Here is a 19,224-nt window from a genome sequence, read left to right as displayed (position 1 = left end):
TGGGTTGGGGTGCAAGCTTAACACATTTCTTTTTCTGAGGCAAGCAGCGACAGGACACTGTCCATCTGCCTAATGCAGAAAAATACTAGTTCTATCCTGTGCTTTTCACTTAGGTTGCCCCCCCCACCGCAAAAGGCAGCAACCTTTAAGGATAAATGCAAATGTCACTTGAGCATGTTAAAGGCCTGAATTGGCACAGATATGCACAAGAGATGAGCACTGAGCTCTGGCAGTGCACCTGCAACCCCTACCCCTCGTCCCCCGTCCCCCAACCACCCCCACCTTTCCACTCGCCCATTTCTCTTTCCATGAACTCCATCTAGTCGGGAGGTTGGAGGACATTGATTTTTTAATTTTTTATTTTTTAACAGCATTATTTACAAATGGCAAATACATTTCAAAAAGATGATAGGGATCTGTTTGGATTTCGTCTGCAAAACAATTACCGATTCCTAAATAGTCGCTCGCACACACACATGCACACACACACACACACACACAAACATATATATATATATATATGATCAGACAGATACAAACTGATCAAACACAGACAGTAAATTGTGTCTGTTGATCTTTTTATTCCTTCCATTGGCATCTTCTTATCCCATCCTGGCAGGAGATGAGAGAGAGAGGACCTCTGTAATTTAAGTCATCCGTGATTTCACATTTCACATTAGCTTCACAATAAAGTCTTCTATCTGCCTAACCTGAAAACCTCACACCCCTGTCAAAGAAGCAGAGCAGACTGGCCGATTGTTGCTAGGACAACTATCTGAAATGGGAATCAGATTAACCCTTTCTTAGATCTCCAGACTAGACCCATCTCTTATTCAACTGCAGAGGCCTCTCTGCCTTCACTCTGAGCCTCTGGGAATTCACGATATTCCAGCTGCTCTTAATGTAGCCAACAGGGACAAAATACCACACTGACTAGACTTCTTACAAGTGTAAGAAATTAGAAGAATTTTGTTAGAAATAATTGCAGTAAATAAAAATATTAGCTACTACATGGGTGAAACTGTTAAGCTTCTGACTAAAGACTATAGCTATAATGCGTTATTTTGCTTTATTCTTGTTCAAAACTGAGCAGCAACAACAAATGACAGGCTCTCAGTGCAAATTTACATAATAACATCTATAGTTACAATGGTGGTCTGTGTGCTTTGTAAGCATACTGCATGTATCAGCCGTCACAAAGACAAAGAGAGGAGCAACTGCACTCCACATATTTAGGATTAAGATACGGTGGCATCACTGCAGGGAGGAGCGTCTGAAAAAATAAAAACATTTGTACAACCAGATCAGTTGGCCTAAGTGGCCGAAGCCAGAAGAAATGCAGATTGACAGGCAGAAAATTACGATTTTCCTGGAGCATGGAAAAATATGATGAACTGGTTTTACAGAGACAAACTCCCTCTTCTACCCAACAATCATACAGCCAGGCTTTCCTGTCCAAGTACACTGACCGCTAATGGATAAATATTTGTGTTAGCTGCATACATAATATGCATTTTCATCTTTGGTATATCCATAGTGGCTAATCTTAACTTACATTTTATTTAATATCAGTGCAAACATGAACAATGCCAAATATTCCTATTTTCATAGCCTATTTATCATATGCTCATTGCAAATATTTGTCGTTTTCAAATAAATAAACAAGCAAATATCTGATTCATTTATAGAGATACCGTGTTTAATATCAGTTTCCAGTCTATCATCTCTGTCAGAGCCTGTAAAAACCCCTCTGGCCTTCCTTTCTGTGCAGTGTGTTATGGTTTATCCACCCTCTGCCTTCACTCCAGCGGTTTCAATACTCTCCCGGTATTTTTATTTATTTTTTTATTTTTTTCTCTGAGCTCTGTTACCGTTCCTCGTGTAAGAGATACAGTGACCAAAACAGTGTAGTCAGCGAGGAAGTGATTACAAACTGATGCTCCAAATTCACTATAAAATGAAAATCAATATTTCCACAAGTTGCTGCAACATAAAAGATAACCTTCATTGATTTTTCTAGACTTAGGCCTCTGTGATAAAATCTAATATAAATTTTCAGCCACACGGATTTGGATCAGAGCGGAGCAGGGACTGAACGATAAGTTCCGTGCACATCTCTCAGACTTAGATTTTTTTTCCCCTTCCTCTTTCCCTTTTCCAAGGCAGTGCTGTGCTATTTATAATTGGCCCTGTGTGAGCAAAAGCTTCTATCACGAATCTGTTCTAATTTTTATTACTGAGAAGCTAAAGCCTGTTCCAGATAATTTGGAAATTTCAGGGGAATTGTGATAGAGCTGATGGCGCAGCCGGACTGACTCCAGAAAGGAGCTAACCTGTAATAGCCTCTGTGACTGCGCTGATTAAATGTTGCCATAGATGAAAGACCTGCCATCACCGCAATAAATTAACCAATCACACAAATCCCAAGTCGCTACTAATCCCTCCTTGATACCATGATCCTCTGATCAGCTGAAGGAGGTGAAGAAGAAAGTGGCTTGTGACACTCAGCCTTCTTCTAACTCCCTGCTTCCCTGTGTAAACAACAAGCTAATGATATCACTGCTGACCATTTCACCACCACTGGCTACTCTTAACCCACTTCATGGTCAGGACAGGTGAAATCGATACAAACCTTGGTGGGAATGATTATTTTCCTCACCATCCCCCTCCCCCTCCACCAAGGTCATTGACTGGCACCGTATCCGTCTTGATCCCACAGCTGCAGGATTTAGACAACTGAGAGATCAAAAACACTGTCTGAATATCTCAAGACATTCATTGGTTTTATACGTTCCACTTTCAACACCCACTCTCTATGAAGTACTGCCATTTTGAAACAAAAACACCAGTTGAAATACTCCAGTTAATAAAGGTATAAAAAAATCTTTTGAATGTCGCCTGGTTTCTCCAGTTTTCTTCAATTAAACTCGACTTTTTTTCACTTCAATTACATAACAGATTTCATTTTCTCTACCCTACGTAACATCTGACCATGTGCTAACATCCCAGCAACATGTCCCCAAATCATTTTAAAGGGCCATGTCCATTCCAGACACTATTGCAAGCAGCATAAATCTATCAAAAAAAAAAAAACAAAAAAAAAACAAGCATATGTATGGGTTATGTCAAGTTTATATGTTCTCTCTATTTCTAACATGGGAGTGAGGATAAAGGACTCGTACCTGTTTTACCAGTCAGTTTACAGCAGACAGCACACTCACACCTTGATAACGTCCATTGCAATTAGTTGTTCACTGCGATGAAACAAATTGCATGTGGTCAACTGGAAATTTCATTAAGGGAGATTTTCCTCTAGCCCTCGTTATCTCTCTGTGTATTAATATTTTCTTAGCCTCAAGGATGGTTGGGTTGCAAGGGTCTTTTTTTTGTTGAATAAAATGGCCAAAGCTAACCTTGCAGCCTGTGTTCTCCAACTGCTGAAAATCTGTGTGTATGCTTATTTAGGTGCTGCCTATTTTTCATTATGGCCTGAAATAAGTATTCTCTGTCAACATCCGACATAAAGTGGGAAATACCTCCATTCCTCAAGTCTGCTTTTGTGCCATTTTTCCTCTCCTAAATGGCAATGGTTACATCTGCTGAAATGAAAAGATACCTACATACTGCTTTCATTCCTTTTTCTCCCCCCTCTCTCTAAGGCTATAGCATCTGCTATTGGAAGACTAAATAACAGAAATATGCAGGAATTGCACACTAATTCCCTTTAGAGATAGATCTTGGCTGGTGCCCTGTCATAAATCAGAGAATTTCGATATGAAATGAGGCAAGCTGCTCTAATCATTTCTGCATTTCAAATTGGATCACTGGCTCAATCGCTTGGCTTTTAAACTGCTTGCCTAAGAGCAAATGTGAGGTGGGAGATAATTCAGCTGAAATCTCTGCCTGCTCTGTGCGGCAGTTAGTTTACTGCTTGAGTGCAAGAGAATGCTTTTTTCTTCCCTTAGCCCATCTTTCTCTTTTCAACTTTGTTAAATTGACTTTTCATTTTAAAATCGATTAAATTGAGAGAGTCACTGCTGTTCCCGGAATCTTTAAAGGGACACCCATCACTGTGCGCATGTGCCTTTATTTGGCTGCTGCTATCATGGCGGCGCTATGGGGAATAAATATTTTCTCATTTAAATCACCTTTTATCCTGCTGACTGGACTGTAAGCATCAAAGCTCATGTGCTGCATGAGCTATTACTTATTTGACTCCATTGAAATGTTCACAGTTGGGTATGGGCGGCAATGCATGATTACTGTACGTTCAGTTGCTTAAGACATAGCAGAGTGGTAATAAGGCAGACTAATGACTGGATTCTCTGGATTCTGATTTAGGAGCAATGCTAAATTATTAATAGACTCGTTTGTAATATTTTTAAACAAAGCAGATGCTGCTTACTAAACTAGGAAGGAGATGAGTGAAGAATAGAGATTCGGAGGGAGAGGGATTCAATCCGTGCTCCATTCTTCAAGACCTTCAGGCACACTGGGGTGCTCCAACTCTAAAGCCAAACAGTTTAGTGTAAGCTGTACCTGCCCTGAAGACAAGAAACCCCTCTTCTCCACCCCTGCATCCTTTCCTTTCTGTTCTTTGCTTTCCTCTTCTTTCCTCACCTCCCTTTTCCCTCCCTTTCCTTTCTGTGCCCCTTAATTTCCTCTCCCCTTTGCACTCATCACCTCTGTCATCTCTCTTCTAATGTTTATAGATCACCTGCACCACTCTGTACTGGTTCAGTCAAAACTTCTTCCTACCATCTTTAGCCCTTCAGCTTCAGACTACAATGTCCCCAACTTTCTTTGTAGTTTAATTCAGCTTCACAGGTAAATGCTGGTGTACTGCAGTGACTGTGTATAATGTGTATGTCCTGTGAACTATCTGAAGTTGTAAACAAGAGAAAGCTGAATTTGTAATGCATGTGCTCCTAGACTTAATCGTGTCTTGGAGGGAGAGTGCACATATACACATGTGTATGTCTTGTGTTTGGCTTTGGTCAGGGGCCAGAACAACCCTGTCGCTTCAGTACTCGCAGTTCGAATTACTCAAAATTTCCCATTTGAATTCAATTGAGAAGGACTTGTTTGATCTTTTGCATGTAAGTTAGGGTTGACTCCCCAAGCAGCAAGAAGCTGTGTGAGGGAACATAATAGGGAACCCGGAGCCAGTAATGCTCACCTATATGGATATTACCATGGCCCCTGAGGGTCAAGGTGGCAGGTGGCGTATTCTCTGGACTGATCCATGCTGTCTGTGCTGGGAAAAAAAAAAACACATGGATGGGGGATTTCTTCAAAGAGGAGGAAAAAGGGAACTCAAGAGTCAATCAGTCAATAGGGTCACAACAAATCCCTGCTCTCATAACCACACATGGGAGACTAGGATCAGTCAGAAGCAGCAAATAAAGACAAACAATAAAATAGCAGGAATGATGCTTGAATAAAGCCCCTGACTTTAGATAAACCTCTGCGCCCCCTTTAGGTACTGGATTCTAATATTCCTATGAACTCCCCTCTCATCTTCGGTGGAGTTATACATCTCTACCATCTACTGTATGTAATTTTACATTGCACAAGACTCTATGTTTCTGTGCAATCTCATTTCCTGATTCAAAAAATGAGCTCCATACATACCTGGGTGCATAGTAGAAAGTACAATAAATTAAAAAAAAAAACACATGAGGCAAAGAACAAAGAGAAGAAACACTTGAAATGCATCAAAAATATCACTGTTCTAATGCTGAACAAACTTTTAAAAGGTATCTGTGATATACATGCCACCTGTTCATCCACATAGAGCCACTGTGTTCACTGTGATCTTTGCATGCACTTCAGAAAAATGGGTTCTCACTAAATCCATGGTAAAAGACCAACAATATTTACACCAAGTTAAGTAAATAAGATAAAGATGGTGAACTTGCCCCTCACTAAATGCATTAGACGTGAACTCTCTTATCAGAGTCTCCACACACGCACTGTTAAAAGATGGATTTCCTGAGCTGGTAATGGTCTTTGTTACCCAATTAGTTTGCTGACGACCCCCATGGTATAATATTCTTGTTTTGACAGCCAAATATGCATTGTTCTAATGAGTTGCTGCTGGACCACCATGGAGCAAATGGACACCTTCCAGATCTTCATCTCATCCAGCGCCTATCAGCTTTCTTATATCCAATGCTAAGCTTTTTTTATTGTTAATATTTTGGCTAGAGGATTTGAATTTTTTGCTTTGTTTTTCTTTCAACGAGAGTCATTTTGACAGGGCTTTGTCTTTGGTAGGCCCCAAGGCAACTAGGCTGTGGATGACAGGGCTAAGGCCAGGACAGGGGACAGTGAGGACTTATCAAGTTCTACCAGTAGGGATTTACCTCCCTGTAGGGTGGCTGTTCTTCTTTCTCTTAAGAAGGTGAAGCAAGAAAAGCCTCTGTGCTTCTTCTCTTCCCTGCTACCAATGTAATGAAGACAGAAAGTGGAGAAAAATTGTAGATTTGTTACAAGAGTCATGGAGTTGCCACTTATATAAGATAATATATGATATGATATGATATGATTTTATAGATATTTGAAGCTTGTTTCGCTTTATAACAAGCTAAAAACATGAATCTCAAAAATTCCAGATTATATAGACAGCTGTGATTGTAGATCACAGCTGAGGGACTGGTCAGCTTCTACCTCGCTTCCCCCAAAACCCCGCTTTGGACTCACGTTGTGCTGGAATACCAAGAGGAGTATCAGGGGCTTGCAAATGGAAACAATCGAGGATTATCTACACCACTTCTCAAGAAAGTTGTTTCAACATTTCATGAGTAATGGCCCTGACAGTGACAGATGGCAAAGCAGCTGGCACCACTCAGCTTTGTTTCACTTTTCTTTCTTTTTGCTTCTTCTTTTCCCTCTTGTGCCTTTGCTGCAATAGAAGTCTGTTGTGTATTGAAGTGTTGGATAAGCATTCATTTGGGAAGACATATTGTGCACTGTAAAACAAGGCAATATGTGTGAAACCAGGACTTCTGAGCTTGACTATTGTTGTCTGTCAGACTAACATCCTATAAAGGCAGAGACCTAGCATTGTGTATTTGCTAACACAATCACAGCTAAAGGAGCATCTCCCCGAATCCGCTACAAGCAGTCATTCAAAATCAGAAAACTCTGAGATAAGTACGTACTGAAAGTGGTAGTGTGTGACTTCAGTGTTATGTTATCCTGAATCAAACAACTGTTCATGAATGTTAATGTTCACATCAAGCTGTTCGTGTGTTCGCGACATACAGAAACCATAAGCATGCAGATACTACATCTCTTCAGTGTGACAGTTTGCTATCGAGACTGTATCGCGCCCTGATGGGCCACTGGCAGACAGCAAACACCCAGACAGTTGTGAGGGAGGATGGACACCCAGATCACCCTGTGGGTGAGAAGAGTGCCACCCTCCCCAGGAGGTTGAGCCTCACTGGGGCTTTCAGTCATCACTGGTCCTTCTCTGCTGCTGCTGCTGCTAAATGGTGCCTGAACAGACACTGGTCTATCTATGACACATAAAATATACAGTATAGTTGTAGTAGCATGGCAGCACTTTCAGCCGTTTCAGCACTATTGTAGCGATAGTAACTGAAAGTTTTTACACCAAGCTGCGTTGGCATAAAACTAAATGAAATTTGAAGAGAAATCTGCTGCATTGTTTTTACTTTATGATGTATACCAGAAAATAATACAACCCTTTCTCCATTCAAATTTTACTTAAATAAAATCAACTAAATGTGAGTATAAACATAAGTGATATATTATTTCATATTACATTATTAGCACCAGTAGAAAGAAACATCAAAGTACACTTTCTCAAGTACTGAGCAAGTTTGAGGTACAGTAGTACTAGTTTACTAGTTGTACTAGTTTATGACATAATTCCCCTTACTTAAAATATCATGTTTACTAAACCTGTTTTGAAACATTTATTATAACTTTGATTTTTACCATACTGTGGCTGAATGACAAAGACTTTAAACAAATAATTTGGATTGCTGATTTAATTAGAACAATATAACAGTAAAAGATTGAAAACAGTTCAAATTATCTCCACCCAAGCTGACATAGTCAAACGCATATATATATATTAGGTGGAGTAAAGGATCTGAGGGGTGAGGATCTACAGACAGAAGATGCTGTAAGCTGTATTGTGTGAAAAGCCTTGAGAAGCAAATTAGTGATACTGGACTATATAAATCAAAGAGAATTCATTGAAATACATTTTCCACCACTGATTGTTAGTACCTACCAACTTTTAGTTACAGCTGTTTAATACTAATTAGTGAAGTAAAATACACAATATTTCCCTTCAAAATGTAGTGAATTAGAAGTAACATAAAGTAACATAAAAGTGCCTATTAAGCTGTTGCAAGCTAAAGTTATAGATGAGTGATGGAGTGAAAGGACATTACAATAAATACTATCAAACTAAATTTGTTCATAAATTCTGAGGCGAAAAGCTTTGATCCCTGTGATATGATCAACAGGATTAATGAAAAAAATATGGTTTATTGGTAATATTGAGAAGTGTCACTATCATCCCCCAGTGTTGTTTAATTTTCAGTACTAATTGTTATAGTAATAGCAAGACAATGGAATATTCATAGATTCTGTAAAATTGCTAGACCTAAAATTCAAAATTAAAAACTGTTGGATATTTGCAGTAAAACTTCCAAACCAAAACTGCAGTTAATTATGGAAATAATCCCCACCATTGTATCGGTCTCTTGATCCAGTCACTTTATCCTCGGCTTGTTTGGGGAAACCATGGGGCCATTACAGTTAGCACAAAGCAAATCAGTGAGTCCTGCTCTGCTTATCAAGGGACCTGCCATATCAGTTTGGGTAGTTGTGTTGTGATGTAAGGACAGCAAAATGTCAAGTTCACTTGTAGATCAAGTGAGCCATGCATTATCTCTCAAACAGTGGAGCTTGGCTGTGGCCATAATAGCTCTGGCTAGCTGATTGACTGAGTGCTCCATGGGTAACACTTTCATGAGTTTTAAAGCCATGCACACTGAAACTTTGAGAATGCAGGATTGGGAAAATGTAAATAATAAAAATGATGGCCATGTTTCTGTTGCGACAGTCTAACACTCATTCTTCATCTGACTTACAGACAGTCATCAGTGTTATTTTGATCTGTGTTAAAAGGCCCAGATTTAAAGAGCTACTTCAATAGAATGAGTTTAGATATTTCCCTGTTTTAATGTAAGAACATGAAAACCATGGATAATGCCATCGATAAATATATGGATGACATTGAGCAAGGGAAAGCGGGCCAGATAATTACCATTTTACCCATCTGAAGAGACCCCAGCCCCGATATTGGTTTAAACCCAAGAAATAATTGATGCATGCAATCACAAATTGGTTCTCCGCCTAAAATTTGGGCCCATTATTTCATTAGATGAAGCCACATTCTTTGTGCCAAAATTATTTGTGTGTCCAACACAGAAATTTAAATCCTGTTAGTCCTGATAATTCCTGGTCTTTTTAAACCATATCCAAGACTGTGTGACTTTCAGATAGAAAGCACAGACCACCTTTAAATACAAACATAAATCAAAATGTTTGGGCCTCAAATTGTTGATTTTTTTTTTGAATGGTTTGTTTGTTTGTTTGTTTGCATATGCATACATATTTGATGCTGTGAATATGTGTGTGTCATTTAGCGGCTATGCTACAGAGAGGTCCTATCCTGGGGTGCCGTCTTGCATATGTAATTGGATGTTACTGTAAATAATTGCCTGGGCATGTGCCAGTGTGATGATGGCGATGATTTGTGTGTGTGCGTGTGTGTGTGTGTGTGTGTGTGTGTGTGTGCGTGTGTGTGTCAGCTCATATGCTGTATGTGTGTAGAACGTGTGTATCATTCTGTATGTTTGTGTGAGTCTGTATGCATGCGTGTGTGTATCTGTGTGTGTGCGAGCGCATCTGCCCCATCCGTACTCCACTCTCAAGTCCCACTGATTCTCCTTTCCAGCCATGTTGAATCCTCTTTTCCTTATCAGGCGAGCCCAGGCCTGCATCAGGCTCTCCTTGCTATGACAGAGGCTACAACAATAGGCCTGCGATACCGCTGCTTAGCGCTGCGTTTCGGAGGGGAAACCTGCCACGGGCGCAGATTAACTACAACACACACACACACAAAATAGATTGCAGCCTCCAAAACAAAACATTTTTCAGAATGCCTCCTCTTGATTAATGAAGCAATGACAAGAAGAAAAATATAATTTCTGAAACAGAAAAATCCGCCACCACTTGTTAAAGTTTAGGGGTACCTAACAATAAACATATTGGAGGTAGAGGGTGGGCAAAAGGGGTGAGATAAATAGCTTGAGTGATGGGCTGAATAATTTCTGCAGCTTTTTTTTTTTTTTTTTGGTTGCACAGGCCCATATTCCTACCCTTGTACTAAATTGCACAATAATCACACTCCATCGGTTGACAGCCTCTGCCTCTCTCTCTGTCCAAGGTAAAAATTAGGACAGTATCTTGACATTTTTGCTCTTCTGTAGTCTACATGGTAAAGCTTTCTGTTCACAGCTAAAAGCAAGCACACAGTGTGCACTTGCAAGCTGATGCACTCATGCCCTCCACACTTAAATGCATGTACACCCAAATACAGGAAAGCACTTGTGCATATGTGTAAGCATGCATGCATTTGATAGCTATCCTCTTATGCACAATTCCAAATGAAGGAATTAGACAAAAAAATGTAACAGAGGTTGTGTCTTTGTGTTGTTATATCTGCACTGCTACAGATTTCCCTGAAGTCACTTTAATCTTGCACAAGTTAAAAAAAAAAACAAAACTGAACATTCCACCTAATGTTAAGAGAATAAAAATACATATCACACAGTATCATTATGATTATGATGATGATGATCTATGCAAAGTAATATCATAATACTGTTTAAAGACTAAATTGGGTATTATATGTAATTGGCCAAAAGCGGTTACTGACTTATATTATGTCCTTGTAACATGTCACTGCCCTAAAAAACAGATTGCTGTAGTAGAATTGTTTTACCTATGCTTATAGCTAAATTAACTAATATACAGCAAGTATATTAAGAAGAAGACAAGATACAATCTGCTTTATAATCTTAATCTAGAATTAAGCAAGTATTATGCATTTCAATTACCATGTAATTTGCACTAAAAGGCCCTCAAAACACATACAGACCAGAATTCTATTGAATCCAGACTCATTACAGTGCACCTTGACTAAGCCCCAGTAATTAGCATTGGTAAGGCATTGTACAAGAGGCGGCAACACCCTCATCAACACACATTTACAACAGAGCTCTAAATCTGCTGCTCATTAATAGCTTGCCTCCCAATCAATTATTAACACCTACAATGGAAGCCAGGCTCATTGGGGCCAGGCCTCTTACTCCAGGCAAACTGTGGGCCACCTTCTCCTCCTGGTTCTGTCCAGAATAGGTAATTACTGCTTTTAAAGACACCTGCTACTCAATAGCTTCGACCCAGACTGTTAATTTAGACCCCTGATTGCAGACATTTATGTCGGAGTGTCACTATTAATTCGCGTTAATTTGGAGAGTGTGAGGAAGCTGGGCAGAGGCGTTGTCGGCAGCCGGTTGAATTTGCTCGTTGCTCACCTGCGTCAGGGCTGCGGCTGTAATTGGAGTCTAATGGTCTGATTGATCAGTGAGAGAAGTGAGGGATGAGATGGCGCTCTGGCAGCTCCATCAGTCAGACAGAGAGGAGAGGGGAGAGGAGGAGGAGGAAGAGGAACGGACCAGGGAAAGCGGCTGACAGCAAGAGCAAAACACTAGATCTTGGGTATTTTATTCTTTTTAGAGTTTTTCTCTCTCACTGTTTTTGTCTGTGTCTGTTGCCATCTTTCTTCTGCCTTTCTCAATTTCCTGACTTGTTATACGAAGTGCACTGACTCAGGCTAGTTGCTTAGGTTTCAGTCCAGACTCTGTCTGTCAATATAGCTGCATCCTTTCTGTTTCTCCGATTCAAGTTGAGTTAGCTCCCCAAGCTGCATCCTGTTACAAAATATGCCATGTGGAAACTAGTTTAGTAGCTGGATAAGCAAGTAGGCGATCTAAGAAATGATAAAGTGCATAAAAAAACAGCACAATATGAGCTGTCCGACAGAGTTTTATGTGATTGTGTTAACAGGTCTGCAACAGCAATAACTGTAACTCCAGTCCCTCATGCTAAGCTGAGCCCCTGGGGCCTACAGACCTGCCTCAGCCGACCCATCAGCTGTGAAATCTGCTTTCCTCTTTGATAAACGGTCGAGATGTGACCCTATCTCTGTCCAGCAGATGCCCAGATTTCCTGTCATGCTTTTTCCCCTCTGTTTTTTTTTCCTGCCTCTCTCTCTTTTCATTCTTTCTTTTTCAAGCTTTATACTTCTCTTTCCAGGCCTGCCTGGACAACTGCATGTAACGCTCCACTCGCCATTCTTTCTCAGTACCATCCATCACTCTGCTCAGCTACTGAGGCCTGTCGTCCACCAGCAGCCAAAGCCACATTGGCTCCCATGCCACAGCACATGTAGCTAGGCCAGCTCCAGCTTCGGCTCCCATTTACTGCCTCTAGGGACACTGTTTCCCCCACACCACCCTCCACAACCCACCCCCACCTCCCCAATTTCCCATTCTTACCTGAACAGGACTACTCCCCAGACGCCAGCCAGACCTAACATACCTTCCTCCTAAATGGCTTTTCTTGTGCCAATGTGCTTCTCTTGTGCAGTTTAATGCAAAAACTGCTTAAATTCACAGTATTTTCATTATTTACTGTGAATCACTTTAAGGAGTCATTACACTTTAGGCCCTCGCTGAGCATCATGCCAAGGATTGAAAAATGGACCTATGTGCTGTACGTAGTGGCTTGACAAAAATAGCTTGACCTCTAAAATGTCATATCTTAAATAATGTGCCTGAATGAAGGGATAAAATATGTTTGATTTCAGAGAGGGCATATCAATATCTCACCAGCGGGTCATGTGTTTGAAGCATGAGAGAGGTGCCACTCCTGCCATATACCTGGCTGCCTTCGGCTAATTCATTCACCTCTGTGGTTTCAGAAAATCTAAGAGAGTAAAAGGAGATTTAATAGTCTGTGGAGGTCACACTTCATGAGAATGACTGAGAGTGCCTCGTAGCTGAGGTAGAGCCCTGTGAAGCAATGAGCCTTTATTTCTACCTCAAACACTTTCTACCGCCTTCTGACCCTGGTCTGCGGCACTGGCTGCCCTGACATGCATCAAAACTACCCAGGCTTTTTTTTTTCTCTCTGCCCTCCTTCTTCTCCTTTCTCTCTCCTCCCTTTCCTCACATTCACATTGGTTATTTCAACTTCTCCCTCTTTCCCACTCCAGGTGAGACATCAGGGTTTCTTCCTGTCTTGATGTGTCAGTGTTTGAAGATTTGCACGACTCCCTCGCCTCCCGCTGAAATAACCGAGATAAATGTAACACCATATTAGGGATGTTGCCAGCAGCTGCATGTTTAACAAGGCAACAGCTTGATGAATAGAAGTCTGATTAAAAAAAAAAAAAGAAGAAGAAGAACTGTACTAGTGTAAATGAGACTATTCCCTAATGATAAATGCAAGAAGTGATTGACTGAGTTTCTGGTAGATTCAGCAACCAAGAAAGAAAGTAAAAAGTTACACTGAACCCTAAAAGGAGGCTCAGTAAAACAAAACATGCCAGTTGGGTTGACCTAGCCGTTAATGAGAGATAGTGAGAAACTGCTAACAGCCAGTACCCCATTTGAGAGATGAAACTTAGAAGAGGAGGAGGGCAAGCATTGAAAGGGTCCCCATGAGAACAGACACACATGAGATCCTTAAAGGCAATATGCCAGAGCTTCTTCCTCTGCTTTTAATTGCGAGGGAGGTTTGGCATATTCTGTGACCCTTCTACAGCCTATTACAGGTGATGGCTAGCACCTGCTCACTTAAAATACAAAAAAAAAAAAAAAAAAACCTGAAGAGGATCTGGAAAGTAGCAATGAATTCCTCAGAGGGCTGTTAGTTAAGAACTTATCAACTTGCCAAAAGCAACAATCAGTTTATGCATTGAGTAGCAGCTCATGTAACGAATTTGTTTGCATTTACTGAAAACACCTAACAGACAATTCAAAAAGATCTTTTTCGTGACATCACTTGTTAAGTCTGAGGGTCATTTGAAGGAGAGCCGAAGGCTGGTTTTTCACGCCTTTCAGGGAAATTCATGCAAAGATTGCTGGAGAACTATATGGAGTGTGTTACTGTGGAAGGCAACTTGAGGTGTTGCTCTGTCAAATCACTTTTCCACCCAAAGATAAATGGCTTTACCCTGAGAGAAGCCATATTTCATGGCTATAATGCGGCCCGAGTTATTTAAAGCCACTGATGACTTCAAAACCATGGGGGGTGGGGAGCTTAGAAAACAGACAAAACTGCTCTGAAATGATTTAATAAAGTTATGCTTTTCAGGAATCTGGGAAAACGAGGGTAGGGCCTCTGAGTCCAAAATCATTGCGGACTCTTCCTTATGTGTCTTAACAGGATGAATGTGAGTCTGGTTACAAATTTAATAGGAATTTCTTAATTATTACAAATGCATAACGGAGTATCAAACCCATGGAGGACCTGTCACACCACGAGAGGAGTAGGTCAACATGAGCCGCCGCTCAGATCTTTGAAACAAGAGATATAAAGCTGCTGTGTGCAGGGTAACATCAGAAATAATGAATTAAGACTTCATTCTACTGAAGCCTGGACTGAGCTCAAAATCCACCAATTAAAGCATTTTCTCATAATATATGCAGATTAAATGCTAAAATGGATGCAATTCAAAGGCGTTTGTTGGCGGACAGTTGGAAGAGTCACCTCAGTAGGTTTGAATATCATGGGAATTACCAGACTTCAGATGTAGGGCTAATAATCATGTTCCCATGGCTGGTAAAGTTTGACCAAGTAAAGCGACGTTATTACAGGCTTCATGTTCCTAACAGTTTCAGCAATTAGCTTTTAGTCCAAAGAACACATGGTAGCTTTTTACCAACACATACCTTATAAAGGTAGTAGCTAACAAATAAATAGTGGTTAACAGATCAAAAAATGCTTTACAAATTGATAAACCATTAGTGATACTGTTTGGGTTGCCAGTTAGTTTATGTATTTTGCTTGGTCCCATTGCATTTAGCACACTTTGTCTGATTTAGTTAGTTTTTTAATTCATTACACTGTCCCACTCATGGCAATTTGACAAAATCCGTGCATAAAAATGTGTTTCAGGACTTGTAACACCTTATAAGGCTACAGTTCAGTCTTCCGTGAATCAGCGTAGCAGCACTGCAAAAAGTGGACTAATGCTTAGATTTAAAGACACAGCTACTGTCGCACATGGCTTCATTTCATCACTTCTTGATTATTGTAAATCTTTTTTCAACTGTTGTGGCATGTTTTGTACAACATGTAGCCACAATAAAAACTGACAGATGGGACCGCATGTCTATACGCTTTACTTTGTACTTTTTTTTTTACACTATATGCCTGTCTGATTTTGAATTAATTTTAGGATTTTACTGGTTAAAGCACTGCATAGCCAGGCAAACTGAGTTGAGGCCAAAGACCAGGGGTGATTGACTCGGTATTCTGTAATAATGTCACAAACAAGATATGCTTAGCTTAGTATGAATCCATTAAACCAAGTCGCTTTTCAAATTTTGCATCATTTTGCTTATGAGTATTACTTTGTAACTACTGTGTTTTATCTTGGTCTTGTATCATTCTTGTTTGAGTTATTACAGTTGGTTAAAATTGAAAAGTGGTGCTTAAATGTGCAAAAATAATAAACTAACTAACCAAATCAAGAACATACCAGTGCAGTGTTGTCAGTGCTCATCTCAATCTTCCCCTCAAAGGGTCCCCAAGTTGTCCCCACAGGGAGCTGCTGCCGGCTGTGGATCCGACGCTCGCCATCTTTAAGGAAGGCATCCAGCTCTCCTAAAAACACACCAGAGGACAACACAATCAGTCATAATGCTCTATATACAACAGAGGTTCCCCATCAAATCACACTGACATTCTTCCATTATCCTTTGCCTTCAGATCTACATGTGCAAGCACATTATTGGCTCGAAGCCCCACAGTAAACAGCGAAGGTTAAAGCCAAACAGTTTTTAAAATAGATAAAACAAATCAAGTGAGCATCCATCAGATGATGTACCTCAGACACATGGTGCGCTAACCTGACTTGAAAGGTGTCTTGCGTTAAGATAATCTTTGTGAAACAGTGCAGGCTCACTGGCTGGCAAGGGCAGCTAGAGGCAGGCCTATTTCTGTTCTTCCAGGAAGGCATGGGTCCTGGTTAGTGCTGTGCACAGCTCCAGTTAATTAACAGTGAAACGGGATAGCACTGTTAGTACTACCAGTGCTCACCGCCCTGACACCCCCTGCAATCTTATCTCTTAGATTCTGTGTACTTTTTCAGGATGGTGATTAATCAAATAGTTATGATAACTATGGCAAGCTGTGACATAGTTTTCAGAGGAGGATGTTGCCCTGTGTGTGTGTGTGTGTGTGCGTGTGCATGTGTGTGTGTGTGTGTGTGTGTGTGTGTGTAGGGGTTTCTGTATTGCAAAGGGAAAATATGCAGCTCTCAACTGTACATTTCCGACCGGTTGCCTTGACAACCCTAAGAAGTCTTGCTAAAGTAAGTGTGATAATTCAGACATCTGTACTAGTTATATAAACTTTCAGGACACAAACATTTCAACAAACTTAGAACACAGTTTTTTATCAAGACTGAGTCATGTTTGAGGTTCCTTTTGGGTCTGAAATGTGACTGTCTGAATAGAGTGTTGACTGTTTGAAGGTCAGAAATCTGGGTCACAGAACATCATAATTGCTCTTGGACACTGAATAAAGCAAGAAATCAAATGGCTGCCTATAAATGACTTAGCCCGTCTAATAATAAGAATGTACATGATTTCTTAGCAGTGTGTCTTTAACTTACTGGTTCACACGTGGTATTGAATGGGCTGAATCCAGTATGTGGTCTAACGACCTCCCTGTTCTACTCCGTTAATATCAGCCGTGTATCTGCAGCACATTAGTTGTGCCCATCTGTTGTGCTCGTATGGAAATTTGCACTCATGTGCTCCTTCACATGCATAAATATCATCTAAGCATCCAGCCAGTGTTATTACCTCACACAAATGACATATAGCTGATAATAAACTCAACAGTGGTCACTCTATTATTAATATAAGGCTAAATGTCATCCATATTTTAAAAAAATCACTTAACAAGGTCTTTGTTATAGTTAGACAAAAAAATAAAACTATGGAACACCAACACACCTAATGTTTAATTACTTTTTAGAGAACGCATATGGATATTTGGGGGAAAGGCTCAAAAATAAGATAATCTGGATGGCGTTATCTCATTCTTCTCCTTACTCTGTCTCCCCCCCACGTTCCTGCTGTTGCATTCTGTCTTCCTGGTGCTGCAGTGGAAGGTGGGTAAGCTCATTACAGAGAAATAATTAAACATTGGTGCACAGCTGGTCGTCATCACTGAGAGCAACAGCCACCGCTTGATGCATTCTGTTTGTCCTCAGATAAGACCCACGGCCTTTAACCGCTTGGATGCAAGTTCCTGTTTAGCCTCGCTTGACACACAACTACAGCCTTCTCCAGCCAAGGATTCTGAATTATTTCCCCTTTTCTTTCTTTTTTTTTTGGGTGGAGGCTTGGAGTAAAAAGGGGGTAACAGGTAGTGTGGTAGCACGAAAAAGGGGGGTGGGGGGGGAGAGGCTATGATTCGATTTGTGCAGTTTCTGGTCCACCATGTTTAGGTGCCAGTTGTGTGCTTCTCACACCAAATGTTGCCTGAGGACCTTGGCTCACAGATGGCTTGTCACATCTGTTGCAGATACTAGTGGAAGATCTCTACAAAAACACCCGTAGATGAATAATGAGTTCCCTTTTTGGACTGTCTGTATGTTCTCTACGAGCATTTACAGGTTTACTAATATCGCAAAAATATACAGCCAGATGTGTTCTGTTATTAACTTGGCTACTAACAATTTTTGTAATTATGGCTGCAAAAAAAAACCGTCTATTACCTATAGTCGTTACAAATACATTTAGAACAAATACAAAAGCCACAGTTTTTAACTCGTAAAACCCCAAACAACAAACAGAATCACGAGGAAAGCTCATAACAGCCTATTAGGAGATTTAACAAAGCCAATGCCTGTTTTCTTTTCAGTGCTCCTCATCATCCAATTCTCAAATGCTACAGACTTGGCAAAACATGAGCTCATGATGTGGCTCAAGAGCCATACCCCATTCTCCCAATCCTAACCAACCCATCTCACCACCTTCACCCTCTACACCCGCTCTACCACCACCACCTACCCCATACCACCCCCCATCACTCCCTCGATAAGATCATCATCTGTCGCTAGACTCTAGGGTCTGTTCCTGCACTCCACAGATACTTGGCAGACCAATGAATGTCCCTTTGTGTGGAGAGATCCTCCTCAGATAGCACCCAAGATGCTCCACGCTGGCATCTGTTTGTGTTTTTATGTGTATGTGTCTCCTGTCATTCTTTTCTGTTATGGTGCAGAGGAATAGGGAACCTCGTCCCTCTCTTCAGTGGCATACGACTGAATGCTAATGAGTTTCTCCATGGCAGGATGCCAGCCTGGTATAATTTAAAGAATAAATGGGTGTAGTCTATTGACAGAACGAGACCCTAAAAAAGATGAACTACCACTTTTTCTTTGAAATATATTTGATATAATGAAACACTTTTCAACAAACCTCTTATCATGCAGTTTCCCAGATTTATTTCCTGTTAAGGTTGGAAGAATCATCTCACAGTATCACATGTACATTGTTTATCAGCTTTCTGTTCGAACTTAATGAGGTTTCTACTAGTATTCAGACCCAGTAACATACAATCAAAAACTCCACATAAAAAACGTGTGTAATTTAAAAATGCAACTTTAGAAATTGCTATATTGCCCAAACAGTTGACCTAATTTAGGACCTTAACCCAAATATTATTTCCCTTAACTCTAAAGACAGATTCACATTTTATTGCAAATGTTTTCAATACGACACAGGAAGCACAGGTCCAAATCTTCTTAATATTACTTCTGGCCTTGAGTAAAGTCTCTGCTAGTGGTCAGAGATGATA

At 40.5% G+C, this 19,224-nt stretch overlaps 1 protein-coding gene across 1 annotated transcript in view; it reads right to left on the bottom strand.

The window, feature by feature from the left end:
* LOC113122688 (zinc finger protein ZFPM2-like) overlaps window positions 1-19,224 on the bottom strand; it is a 91,163-nt gene that overhangs the window by 21,997 nt on the left and 49,942 nt on the right. Inside the window, exon 4 of the mRNA XM_026294183.1 lies at window positions 15,890-16,014. Within this exon, the coding sequence (XP_026149968.1) occupies window positions 15,890-16,014 (125 nt within the window). The remainder of the gene's footprint in view (window positions 1-15,889; window positions 16,015-19,224) is intronic.

The sequence above is a fragment of the Mastacembelus armatus genome, chromosome 16 (assembly GCF_900324485.2).
Source record: "Mastacembelus armatus chromosome 16, fMasArm1.2, whole genome shotgun sequence".
Lineage (NCBI taxonomy): Eukaryota > Metazoa > Chordata > Actinopteri > Synbranchiformes > Mastacembelidae > Mastacembelus > Mastacembelus armatus.
This window is presented reverse-complemented; position numbering and strand designations above follow the sequence as displayed.